General features: G+C 42.3%; 1 protein-coding gene across 5 annotated transcripts in view; it reads right to left on the bottom strand.

Annotated features, from left to right (window-relative positions):
• Nucleotides 1–14,099, bottom strand: part of SLC22A3 (solute carrier family 22 member 3) — an 87,687-nt gene that overhangs the window by 29,539 nt on the left and 44,049 nt on the right. For 2 of the 5 annotated variants that reach the window (XM_032485294.1, XM_032485297.1), the window contains 4 exons: nt 12,794–12,897; nt 10,034–10,188; nt 8,109–8,277; nt 7,105–7,222 (listed from right to left, as the gene is read on the bottom strand). In XM_032485294.1, the coding sequence (XP_032341185.1) occupies nt 7,105–7,222; nt 8,109–8,277; nt 10,034–10,188; nt 12,794–12,897 (546 nt within the window). Of the gene's footprint in view, nt 1–93; nt 676–6,072; nt 6,230–7,104; nt 7,223–8,108; nt 8,278–10,033; nt 10,189–12,793; nt 12,898–14,099 lie in introns of those variants that run through there. The other 3 variants (XM_032485295.1, XR_004322099.1, XM_032485296.1) reach the window with 3 other exon arrangements.

Below are 14,099 nucleotides of genomic sequence, written 5' to 3'. Positions count from 1 at the left end.
CTAACCGTATGTGTGCTCACTGATCGGTGACTCTTATCCCTACTGAGGATGAGAACTTCCGGTTAACGTCAAAGAATTTCATGGTTGCCCGCATGATAGGAATGGTGCTTTTAATTCTGTTCATTGAGAACACACAATAACACAAATTTACTATGAACTTAGCAACGCCTTTCAATTCATTAGTAATTATTCATCACAATGGCATCTATTTTCATCTGAAAAAATAGTACATTTTTATCCAAGACATATTAATTCATTCTACAGACAAGGCTTGGTTGCAAATGGTTTGTGGGCTTTTGCTTGATGGTCCCCAAGGGTCAGTGGCCCACTGGGACAGACTGCCACGTGATTCTTCCATCAACTCTGGGGCTGAGGTCATAGCTGCTGGGAGGCAGGGGTGTTAGCAAGAACACTCCTCTCTGGTCACCCGCCACGCCCATTCCTAGAGAAGGTAATTTGCTTTTCTAGCATAAAAGTGTCCTTGGCTCAGGCCATTTTCCCCAACATTCCCTAAGTTCTCTTCCTTGGGAGGATATAAGGACTTCTTTGCTCTTTGGGACTTTCTTTATGCAGCCACTTTGAGAAAGGTGTTCTCACTTGTTGGAGAAGGGAGGCTTCCTCTTAATTAGATCTCCTTTCTGTACATTAAATTATACTTCCTTCCTTCCAACGGCACTAGATTCAAAGAAAAATGAAAACAGCACAGGTCCGTATTATTTGTTCCAAACCAAGAAATCTAGCCATGTCTGGATTGCATGCACTTGGTTCTGTCTGTAGCTATACCCACGTGAAGAAGTGTTGCTATGGCAACACAACCTGGATGGTCTTCATCCAGCCATCTGTTAGATGGATCTCAATTCTTCTTTTTCCAGGGAAGGGAAGACTTCACCCTGGAAAGTCTAGCACCGGATACCTTTTATACCATCTACCTGGATGGGACCTCTAGGGATTGAAACAAATGGACCCCAGTGTGTTTTCCTCATTATTATTTAGCACAATTTCCTCCTGGGCTTATCTGCATCAAAGGGGCATGTCTGTGTCCACCAGCAATCAACTTAGCCCTGGAGAACCAACATGATTTCACCGAGGCCCTATCTCTTGTCTTAGGATTGCTTCCTGAAGAAAGGCAATTTTCCTGGTGGGCTGAAGATCCAGCAAGCAGCACTGCCATGGTAATAGCAGCTCTGGATTAGGAATAACAACCAGGAATTCCTGCCAGGGAGCTGGACGTGCAGGGTTCTGGGGGGTACCCATCACTGCCTCCACACAGGGAACACTGTCACAAAGGGCTAGTATTTTCTCATTTATTCCCAGTAGGGAGCACAGGCATTTGGATTGCAGAAACTGGTTATGCCAAAAACACAAGAGTGGGCCAAATGGCACAGAAACAGAACACTTGAAAAAACTGCCGTCTTCCTTTCTCACACACACAGAAGGCGATGATTTCAAAGGCGGTATTTGAGGCCCATTCTCTTGGTAAATGTTCAAAAGAGAAAAAGAAAAAGTGAACTCACTCCCTATTCTCTTAGAGAGAGAGACCCAGAGTTAGAATAACTGCATGAGGCCTTTTCACAATTCCCACAAAAAAAGAGCAACTGATATTAACAGAATAAAATAAGCCTGCCTGGCTTATTCATTTTGTTTTACATTTTAATTAATTTTGTTTTCAATGCCACCAGGGCTTGGGCTAGACCAGAAAAAAGCGAATGCTTCTTTGCATCACCGCCGGGGTGTTGGGCCTGGAAGGGAGGACTGTCTGTCGCTCTAAAGGGCAAGGATCAGCCTTTGAGAAGGAAGGAGGGAAGAGTCCCTGGTACCCAGGTTACATGAGTAATGAATGACGCATTGGGATGACTTTAAATGTCACTGTGTAAAGCTTGGAACTGTCCCCTGTGTCCGCAGTTTTGCCTGTGGGGTTGGCTGGAATCTCAGCATTAGGGAGAGCAGAGCAGGTGCAAATGGAAGTGCTTTGGCTCAGCGTCTGGACCAAGAATGTTCCTCCAGGTGGAGAGGCCGGTGGGGGAAAGGGGACACGTGGGTCTCCTGTGGGTAGCCCTGCCATCAGGTGTGGGGCCCCCCCTGGAGAATGGGTTCTCAGCAGCAGCAGCAGTCCCGAGAGAGAGCAGCAATTATCAGGAGGGGCTGCATCTAACTCTAGGACAATGGATAAGTGAAGACATAAGTAACAGGGTCCCTTGTGAAGGAAAGAACAGGCAGCAAGCAAACAGGAGACCAGGGCTCTGATCATACAGCTGAAGCTCTGGACCAGGTTAAGACTAGAGTAGAGCATATACAACAGATAAACAACAAGCACCTACTGTACAGCACAGGGAGCTAGATTCAATTTCTTGTAATAACCCGTAATGGAAAAGAATCTGAAAAAAATATATACATGTATGTATATGTATAACTGAACCACTTCGCTGTACACCTGAAGCTAACATTGTAAATCCGCTACACTTCAATAAAACGCAAAATTAAAAAGGAGACTAGAGTGGAAATTGGCTATTGAGCAAGTTGTACACATTAAACGTGCACAGTTTTTTGCACGTCAATCACACGTCAATGAAGTGGGGTTTAAAGGAACATCACTTCATGTTGGAGCTTCAGATAAAGGCCGTGAATGTTTTTTAAAAAAAAAGAAACCAGAGATTGAGAAAGAAAGAGGAAGACTGGCGGGCACCTGGGGGCTGGACAGCTTGCAGCTGACTTTGGGAAGCCCCGACCCCATCCTCTAGCCAGGCCAGGCATCCCCACAGGCACCAGGGCCCACAGTGGGCTGGGAGGGGCTTGTGAATCTGGAAAATATAAATCTTTGGTATCTTCCTCCAAGTTTAGCTGGGAAGGTGAAGCTTGACCTAGTCTCAGGGTGACCAACTCAACTCCAGTTGCCTGAGACTTTCTTTGGGTTTAGCTTTGAAACTTCAACATCCCAGAAATCCTCTTAGTCCTGGGCAAACAGGGACAGCTGATCACCCTACTGGTCGCCACCTGAGTCCATGTTGTCCTGGGTTCTGCAGATCCAATTGCTTGTTAGTATTACGATGTCATCAGACACCAAGACTGACTGATAAGATGGACCATGTGGAGTTTATGAAACAGTGACGCTGAGCATTTTCCTTTCACATTTCTGATGACTACTTTTCAAGCTTTAACGTGTATTTAAATAAAAGTTAAGATTTTATCAAGAGTATATAGCCTAGCTATTTCAAGAAGGAGTCTGGGAGGTAAGAGTGAGGGAGCAGGAGACAAGGCCATTTAGGGTTCCTCACTCTAAATGCTGCTCTGTGGGGAGGCGCCCTGAAAATGTGCTCCAATGCAGAAAATCTGCTCCTCATTCTTTAAGGAACATGTCGCTTGGGTTTCTAGTTCAGTTAAAGCCATATGATGCTCTGGAACATCCTCTCCTTAAGATGTGCACAGGATAAATGAGAGTCCACTGACCTGGAAGATTTTAGGTTGAATTTCCTCTAGTGGAAGACACTTACTATTTAATCACCCAGCTTGGGAAAGGAACTCACTCTGGATTCAAAAATCTATCAGTGCTGTTTTTATGGCTTTTTTTAAAAAATAGTAGCATAAATTTTTTCCCCTTTTCATGCAATACTGTCCTACTTTCAAGAAGTTAAAGACATGGGAACTAATTAGAATAACCCATGAGAATATAGACCATTTCTCGAACTCGGGCTACTTCCAAAGATGAGTTTAAGTTGGGCACTATGAAATTAATTCTCAGCTCCAAAGGTCCATTTTATATTTGGTATTTGAAGTGTCCCAACATTTGTTTTGCATTCAAGAATATTCTAAATTAGAGCTGATGTACTAGGTGGCATGCTTATTGCAGGAATCACTCTAGTGTGTCATGTTAAGGATGACGGCTTTGCTGGTACGATCAACACCATTTATTCCATGCAAAGTCAAAGAACAAAGATTTACCCTTGTTAAAGGAAAGTCATTTTCCAATTACAATCTTTTCCAGCGTATTTGACTATTTTCTAGGTGTTCATCTTTCCCGCTCTCGACACGGGCACTGCCTGGGCCTAAATTACTTTTTCTGGATCTTTTGAAGGTAATTCTATGCAGAGAGTTTTCAAGTTTCAAGTCTGAGACAAGAATTAAACACACCAGCTAACACTTGGACTAAAATTCCACACCAGCCACATGGGAGTCATGAAAGCCAGAATCATGCAGTGGTTCCTCTTTCAGAAGAACAAAAATCATGTTTATAAAAATCCTCTTTTGAAAGGAAATGTCCGAAACAGACATTTTCAAAGCTGGAAAGTCTCTCTCTGTAGCAATATTGATGCTTGTGTGACAGTTCATTAAAATACTGAAAATACGGCAGCTATTAAGAGTTGGAAGTCTCTCTGGTAACTAAGGATATCTAAAAATTAGCCTGACACTAACCTCTAATGAGGTTTTTAAATTTTCTGTTTCTGAAATATATCAAACAGTGGGATCATTTAAATTGACGCTGGTCCCTTGGGGATCAAAAAGCTCGAGTACCAGTTCTTGATGTCACCTAAACATGTTACCATGGGAACACCCATGCCTGTGTTTATGCATGAATGAGTATCAATTTAAAATCTGGTGCTTACATTTTTAATAAGCTGTGATTAGCTATGAACAATGAACTCCACAGGCATATCATAAAAATAAGGAAATTACAATCAGGCCTTATAGGTTTTTGAGCCAACAGAGCATAACAATATCACTAACAAATACAGACACATTCAGTTCTGTAGCATCAGAGGCTCTTTGTTAACTAGAGTTGTAACCTACTATTTTCCATGAGCATATCCTACACAAAGACAAAAGGGAGAGGGTTAGGGAGAGGAGAGGGAGCCTTAGGGTAAGAGTCATCAAAATCTTTTTTTCAAAAAAAATGAAACCAGAACTGCTGCCAGCGTTACTACCTATGTAGTTGAATAATCCAGGTCAGTAAGTGACAATGGCTATTTAATCCATGTATCAGCTGACTATTGATAAATAATGCTGTGTAACAACCATTGTAATCACATAAAATAATAAATATTCATTTAGCTCACACACTTGTGGGCCGGCTGGGAAACTGCTGATCTCGGTTTAGGGAGGTTTGCTAGAGCAGCTTTCTTCCAAATGTCTCTCAGCCTCCTCTGTGGTCAGTAGGAGAGCCTGGAAATATTCTTCTCACAGTGATGGCTGAAGCCCCGAGACAAGCCCAATCACACAAGCAGACTTCATGACTCTACTGTGTCACATCTTGTCACCTACCATTGGCCAGAGCAACCCGAGTGGCCAAGGCCAAAGTCAAAGGCCAGGTGATACATGCCACCCAGCATGAGGCCAGAGCAAGTGACACTGCTGTGCCCACCATCGGTGGAGCCAAGGAGTATTTTCATCCATTGGAAATGAGGGAGATGTGACTATTTCAAACGATAACCTAATCTACCACAATCCAGTGTCATCTAGATGGTCAAAAACGTGCTAGATCACTAAACCCTGCTCTGGCAATTGAACCAGGACTGTCATGATCAGCCTCATCCGTGAGCTCTGGCCACAACCGTGTAAAGAATTTAAGTACTTCCCTGCTAAATGATCTCTATCTTGCTCGTGAAACTGAAGCAGGTCAGCGGGTCTGTGGGCGCGGCGTGGAACTGGACACTCACAGGACGTGTAACCAGCTCCTCTTGGGAATCACCCTCTGGCCTCTCAGCAACACTCATTATAAGACACGACGTGCCTGGTTAACGCAGCATTTTCTTTCTTAAGCCATCAGCATACGCTATTTTTGTGTGTGTTCTTAAAACCTTGATTTAGATCTTATACGAGCTTTTAGCTCCGAGACTACACGTGCAATGTTTTCAGGACACTGCAGAACGAACAGCAAAAAGATTCATCTGGCTATTAAAACTGAGTTCGAAGTCTCATATATTTGATCCTGCTCTGCAAACCGAGGGCTCCTGTGATGAGCACATGCTGAGAGGGTGGGATTTTTTTTTTCCCCCTAAAAGCACAGCTCAAATGTGCTCAAAGAATGACAAGGATCGACTCATCTTCGTGGTTAAAGCAGATCATGTTTTATATCCTTACCGTATATTTCATGATCTGTAAACCTCAAGGTACACCATTCATCTACTTCCAAGGGTGACAACTGGTCAGTTGAAACCCTTGTAAACACAGAGACCACTGCTTTCTGCTCCGTGTGAGAGTGAAAGCGGGTAGAAATCCAGATATATCTGACCAGGCTCTGGGGAAAAGGAAAGAGCGGGTGACAATAAAACCAACCACACCCATTTTTCTTAGCACATTTCGACCAAAACAAGCTGAATGCAAAGGCAGAAACAATGTTAGCAATATTAATATTAAAAATTTAAAATCTTCTCTACTATTCCTTTTATAAGAGTCTTTCTGTTATTCTGCATCACTGAGTCTTTGGAGCTGAAGCACTGTCATATTTTTTTAGTATGCTACTCTCTAATTATTCAGGAGTTGTTTCAAATATATGTATATGTCTTCAACTGCAAATCAAATCTTCCAAAAGACAAAGAATGAGCTTTTCATACACCACCCCCCTTTTCTCTGATACAGAGGCGCCCAAAAAGCCTTTGCAGGAGGAAAGAAGGAATGATGGGAGGAAGGAACGCAAGAAGGATGGGAAGGTAAGCGGGAAGGAGGGAGGGAAAGCAGTGCAGCCTGCGTGTGTGCACCTAACGGCTGAAATACTACATCACTGCTCTCTGGTTGGCATAAATAGTATTTCCAAGACAAAATTTAAAGTCAATACTTTAGACTAAAATTGAATGTCAAGAAAAGATTTATAGTTTGTGCAATTAAAATGAATGAATGTTTAAATGCTACGGGGCCGACAGTAAGTAAAGTATAATGAGTCAAGTAACTTGGCACAGCTATTAAAACACGGACTAAATGACAAGTTCACTTCAGCTACGCTGCTAGTCACTCTGCAACGATGTCTAATACACATTGTGATGCTCCCCAAGGTGTATTTCTCTTTTTTAAATCCAAACTACAAATGATCAGTCAGGTGTTTGATGATACGTGTATAGGTGAAAAATTAATTCACCTACTTTAACAATACCTGTTACTAGTAATACATGAGATTACCTCCGAGTAATTTGGCGAGAGATATTTCCCATTGCATTTGGCAATGCTCCTCAGAATTTTTAACGCTTTATCTCCTTTCTTCCGAGTAATCAGCCAGCGGGGAGATTCAGGAACCACCCTGGTGAAAAGAAGATTTTTGGAGTTATGCCTACGAATTTCAAAACCGAAAAGTTTATGACTTGAGTTTCTCTATCAAAATGGATCTTGCAATTAGATACATGTTTAGGAGATTCTGAGAATTTAGAATTGGCCCTCTGAAACATAGATTCTCTTTGCAAGTTTATAACAAAAGGGAAAAAATGCCCACTTGATAAGTGAATCACTGCTCGTGGTCAAAATAATCAGTATTAAATTGTTTTTGCAAGAAGGCTATTTCAGAATAGAACATGCTCAGTTACACATATGAGAAGAACTGGGATTTAATGGGCATTTAGGAAAAGGTTAAGAGCCCAATTTATGTAAACTGATTTGCCCATATGTCAAAATTAAACTAGAGAAATGATTAAAATATGTTCACTCTAATAAGAATCAAATGCATACACCTGTAGCTTTCTGATAACTTAATTTTCTAATACATTTAACATTTTATTATTCCTCAGAGAATTCATGAGTAATATTAATTTGCTTCATAAAACATACAGAGAAGCAAACCCATTTCATTGCATTTAATCTGCATGCTGAAGTACTGGCAGATATGGTGTGTTGCCTTGTAGTCTTCATAAAGATATTATAAAATACTATAAAATAATAAAACATGATTAATACTCGATTTAGAATTTTGTGTTTTGGAGTTTTATTAATTTATTTTAATAACAAATATTAGTCAACTAGCCAATAAATAATCTCTGTAAGTTCTCAAATTCCCTAGAAATTGTCAAAGCCCACAGCCATTCTGGAGATGTTAGGAAATCTCAATAGCTTTCATTCTCATGTTGGTTTAGAAGCACAGATTCTACATTTCTGTGGAAACAGAATAAATTTGATAATGACCAAAACCACATTACCAGTAATAAAGGAGGAAGAGAAAGTTGGGCAGCGTTATGGCTAGCTGGATCCCTTGCCAACTGGGGATAAAGTAGGCAATTCCTGGGAGAATTATGATTCCAAGGGTGAAGAACATTTGAATGGCTATTCCCACAATCCTCCTTTGCTTTGAACCCACTATTTCTGTCACTGAAGGAAAACAAACACAGAGGTTAGGGAAGCTCAAAATCAGCTCCAGAGCAAAGAAACAAACGAACAGAGAGGTGACACCTGTTCTATCCACCCGTCAGCACTGCTCCAACACTACAGGACCCCTGCGGAGGCCGAGGGTTCCGTCCGCGCTGACGTGGCGGCGCTGTGCCTCCCGGGTACCTCAGTGCCCCCCGGGTACCTCAGTGCCCCCCTCTCCCTCTCCCTCTCCTCTCTGCCGGTCACCAGCAAGCGCTTGCCACACTCCTCCCGCACACCCAGCCCAGCACTCTTCCTTCCAGGCGTACAAAGAATGTACGCGCTGGAAAGCTTGGGTGATGACTATTTTGAAAGGTATTAAATGATCAAAACGTAAATGGAATAAACTGGCTGGATTTTAGCACAGTCTCTAAAGATGTGTCTCACAGGCTCTTTAAGGCATTCATCATGAACATTAGATTCTACAGGTGGTTTTCTCACTCTCAGAAGATAGTTTCTATCAAATGATAATTCTCTTCACAGTGTTGGACTTTTATGTGATATTTCTGTAAAACTCACGTGGGGAACTTCAGTGCTGGCATCCTTCCCCCCTCCCTCCTCTCCCACAAATTGGTTTCTATCTGTCACTAATTCTATTCTAATTGTCTTGGGATAAGCTACCTTATTGTTGCCCTAAGATTACAGCTCGGAAAATTCAAATGGACTTGGATCTCCTTTAAAAACACTTCATGGCGGTGGGTGGAGGGCAGGGTTGGTGGAGAGGTGCAAGGGAATAGCTCAGTGGTAGAGCCCGTGCTTAACATACACAGGTCCTGGGTTCAATCCTCTGGACCTCCATTAAAAAATTAAAAAAACAAATCTTAGTCCAAAGTTACTCCTTCTGCCCCAGCCAATGCCGTCAGTTTGCCTAACTCTCTCTTTCCTTCCCCACCCACAGAAAAGATCTTCAAAGGGTCCCCAAAAGGAAGCCTTCATGTTTCCCTGGTCACGAATCCACCATGACTCTGAGTAGGTGCTGAGCCCGGACACTACTGGGAAGGTGGCAGCCAGGACCTACCCCACGAATAGGAGCCAAGAGCAAAGCTTTTCTTTCTTTCATACTCAGAAGTCAAACCTTCTGGTTATGGAAGACAGCAAAGGCTTACAAATGAACTTCTCATTTTAGATCCTGTGCTCTGCATTGTACAAAGTTGTCCATTTGTCCGGAAGGAACAGAATTAAAGAAATAAGATTTGACAACACAGGAATGTTATCTCAAACTGTATATTCTGTATATCATAGAAATACACAGAAGGTGCTTTTAAAAATGGTTCAAGGAACGAATAAATTTTTTATAAAAATTAATCTCTGATAAAGCAAAGCAGGCAGCCATGTGATAACACTCTGGCAGTGCTAGAAAGCGGTTCGCCCAGTACTGGATGTTCTATATTTGGTTCCGAGGGAGGGTGGGGGCAGGGTATAGCTCAGTGGTAGCGCCCACGTTTAGCATGCATGACGTCGTGGATTCAATCCCCATTACCTTCATTTAATAAATAAATAAATAAATAAACCTAATTACCACCCCCTCCCCCGAAATTTGGTTCCCAAAATAAGGTGAAGTTTTAATTTCTAGAATTAGAATCTTGCCCCTGCACCACCCTATTTGCAGAAGTAAGGAAGCCTCTCCACATGTGCAGGAGGAAGGCTGACCAGCCGGCACATGTCAGGCACCTTCCCCTGGTTCTCAAACAGGCAAGGAAGCGTAGCCATGGCTTACCAATCACGTAGCAAGTTATCCACGTCCCCTTTCCAAACACACCTTGTAGGAAGCGGAAGACCACGAACACGGGGAAATTGGGTGCAAATGCCACCACAACCCCAGTGACGCCAACACCGAAACAGGAGATTAAGTAAATGACTATTCGGCCATACCTTTTTGAGAAAGAGAGAGGAAGAGATTACATTAAACGTTTTCTTTAATACGATGAGAAGACTGTCATTGTCAGGGTTGTTAAAAGAGATTTAACAACAGAAATTTTGTCCTCTCTAACGTCATTACTACTATGTAAAAGACTGCTGGAATAATTATCCGTTTTGTTTTATAGCAAAACCGGGGCAAATAAAAACATATGCCTCTGAAATGACATCACAAAGTTTAAAGCATGGCATGTATCCTTTGGGGTGGCAGTTTCCAAAGAGATGGCTCCTCTCTATTACAACTTCCTTTCACAATCGCCCTGGTGGCACAGCTTGGACACTTCCTAGCGTTTCTGTGATGGCATCAGAAGGAAGAAGGGAGAGGGAGAAGCAGCAAGGGTCATGACAGCCAGGAGGTCTGCGGTCTCTGCTCAGCCACCCGCCAGTCACGCGCCACGCCTTTGGGGAAATTTCTTAAGCAATCCAGGACTCAGGTTTTGTTTGTTTGCTTGTGCGTGCATGTGTTTTTTCTTTTACTTTTTCTACAGTGAGGCTGTAGAGACTCAAGATGCTAATGTGAAAGCTCTTTACAAACTGTAAAGTTCACAGCGAAGGTGAGTTGTTCTCAAGTTCTGTGCTTGTCACCATTTACACAGCCGTTCGGAAAGCACTTTGGAAAAGACACAGGTCATCGTGGCAACATTCGGAGAGCCTGACGTTGGACGGTTCGGGACAGCTCTGCCGAATTGTTAGCTGCGGAAGGCCTGTCATCAGGGATGGAGAGGTTGCTTCAAAGACATTTTCCCACAGAAATTTCCACCAAGTCCACACATCCAGCACCTTGCTTCGGTCAGCAGAGTGGAGACAGAAGTAACCTTTGTTTATCCAGGTTTCAAAATTCACCCTCTGCCCCTCCTGCTGTCCTCTCATAGACATACGACCTGTTAAGTTGTTTCTCGTCCTTTCCTTCAAGGATATAAAAGAGAAGGAGGCGAAAGATGGTCGGCCCGGAGGTGAGGCGGCATTACTCATGGCTCGCTCTTCTTCTCCGGAGCAGCGGGTCATCTCTGAGGACAGACGCCCAGCCCCTCCGGGAACACTGGTGGGAAAAGCCCCCTCCTTTAGTCAAGTTACTTTAGTCTGAAGATATGTTTATTGGTTGTGAAAGAGAAACATGCAGAGGTAGCAAAACCTAAGGTGTAAATTAGGAAGAGGAACAACAGCATGAAAGACACACATATTGAAAATCTCTCACTCGCTTCCGCACTGTAGACACTAGGAGAGAGAGTGATGGGTGGGGAGATTAAGGAAGGAAAGGTGAATTGAAGGGGCTGCCGGGAGAAGCAGTAGGAAAAGACACAGATAAAAGAGGAAAGGAGGTGAGGGGTCTAGCTCAGTGTTAGAGCGTTGCCTACGCCAGGTCCTGGATTCAATCCCCAGTAACTCCAATCTAAAAAAGAGAGAAAGAGAGAGAGAAAGGGGGAAGGACCACCAGACACAAAGGGTTAAGGAGAAAGTCACACGCAGAAGCGGGCTGGAGGGACAGCACAAGAAAAAGAAGACAGAGGAAGGGGCAGAAAAAGAAACCAAAGGTTCTACCCATTTTGAAGTCCTGGGCCAAACGCAGATCATCAGTTGCCTACAGGATTTGGGGTGTTTTGTCTTGAATTAGCTAATTCATGGCTGTCGGCAGCTCTCTAAGATGTGCCCTTGGCCCTGCCTACTGCAAGCATGGTCACAAGGACCCAGCGAGGCTGGGCTGGAGGGACATGAGCAACAGTAAGTTAGATACGGCCAAGGACCAAAGCTTTCCTTTCTCTGTCCTAAAAGGGCAGAGACAATTATTAAATTACTGCAAGCATTTTTATACTTCGAACTGGGATAAAGGAACAGTTAAACAGGAACACAGTGACCAACATCAATAGTGTCTGAAACACAAATACTGGAATAGAGAGCATGATAGTCTTGACTACAAACACTTGCTGTGTCTGCCAGTAACTGGAACACTTATGAATGTTCAATAATAGATAGAGGTCTTTTTTTCAATGGAGGTGCTGAGGATTGAACCCAGGACCTCGTGCGTGCTAAGCATGTGCTCTGACACCAAGCTATCCCCTCCCCCCAAGAAAATTCTTTTAATAGCTTTTGGAAAACTTTTTTTTTTTTTTTGCAGAGTTTTTACTTTGTAGAGTAAAATACAAAATTAAAAAAAAACAAAACTTAAGTGAAATGAATTTGTAAGGGGCTGACCTTTTGACTAAACTAGCCAAACCACAACCAGGGAGTTACTGAAGGTCGTGGAATCAACTCCTCAGCATCCAGCCAGCCATCGGCTCCACCACGAAGTCACTGCCTTGCTGATCTGTGTTTCCTTTCAGATGCATTCAGACCCACTGGGAGGAGACCCAACAGTTCGTACAGTTCAAAGAGTAAGGAGACACAGTTTAAGAAGGAAAGAATTAGTCCAGCCAAACAAGCATGAATTTTATGAGTGGAGGAATTAAGATTTTTTTCTCAATGTAGCAAGGACACTTTTCTAATCATTAACATGAAACATCTTCCTCTCCACACGTATAATGTCATATTTGGGATGTAGAGTGGCTGTCGTACCCGTGCCTACCTGTCCGCTGCATAGCCCAAGGTGAACGCCCCGGCCAGGAAGCCCAGGTTTAGGATGGCTTGTGTGAGGTCCAGCATCCAAGCATTGACACACACGAGGTCAAACTGGGAAAGCAAAGAAAACACACAGGAGATGTGCGGCAATGCCCACCCTCAAGACACCTGGTCTCTTGTCTAGATCAGTGATCTATAAACATTTTTGCTCGTATACTCCTTAAATAAAAAATCTCAGTGTATCGCAACACATGTTTTTACAATGATATAGAGATATCTTCTTTATCAGTTTCAATATCTACCAAGGATGCAATTTCCAGTACATTACAGATACTGACATATCACTCTTTTGGCTGTATCCACTACAGTCCCTCAGCCAGGTGACACCTACCATCATCCAGTGAAAATTTGAATTCTTTGAATTCCTATTTTCGTTCCCACATACATATATCCCAAAGTTTTATGTAGAAAATATATTATTGTGTTTTGTGTTAATGTGTATTGTGTTAACAGAAAGGTAAATAAATACTTCTGCATGCAATAAATTATATCTATAAATTGACATTTAATTAAAATTTTTTCCATGACAATGTTTCTCAATATTAGAATCTTTTCTGATTGGGTTATAATTACAGTTACTTTTAGAACATAACTGATAAAAACATAAGATATAATGAATCCTGAAAAAAAAAACTTTACACAGGAGTAAAATTTTTCAGAAATGCACCTCTATTTCTAGAAAAGTGTTAAAAAGCCTGGGGCAATCCCCTTTAAAATAGCACCCAAAGTAATACAATATCTGGGAATAAATCTAACCAAGGAGGTGAAAGAATTATACACAGAAAACTATAAACCATTGATGAAGGAAATTAAAGAAGACTTTAAAAAATGGAAAGATATTCCATGCTCTTGGATTGGAAGAATCAATATTGTTAAAATGGTCACACTGCCCAAGGCAATCTACAGATTTAATGCAATCCCTATCCAATTACCCAGGACATATTTCACAGAACTAGAACAAATCATAATAAAATTCATATGGAACCATCAAAGACCTAGAATTGCCAAAGCATTACTGAAGAGGAAGAAAGAGGCTGGAGGAATAACTCTCCCAGACTTCAGACAATACTATACAGCTACAGTCATCAAGACAGCATGGTATTGGTACCAAAACAGACATATAGACCAATGGAACAGAATAGAGAGCCCAGAAATGAACCCACAAACTTTTGGTCAACTCATCTTTGACAAAGGAGGCAAGAATATACAATGGAATAAAGACAGTCTCTTCAGCAAATGGTGTTGGGAAAACT

Source organism: Camelus ferus, chromosome 8, assembly GCF_009834535.1.
Source record: "Camelus ferus isolate YT-003-E chromosome 8, BCGSAC_Cfer_1.0, whole genome shotgun sequence".
Lineage (NCBI taxonomy): Eukaryota > Metazoa > Chordata > Mammalia > Artiodactyla > Camelidae > Camelus > Camelus ferus.
Note: the sequence above shows the minus strand (reverse complement) of the source record. Positions and strands in the feature narration are given on the sequence as shown.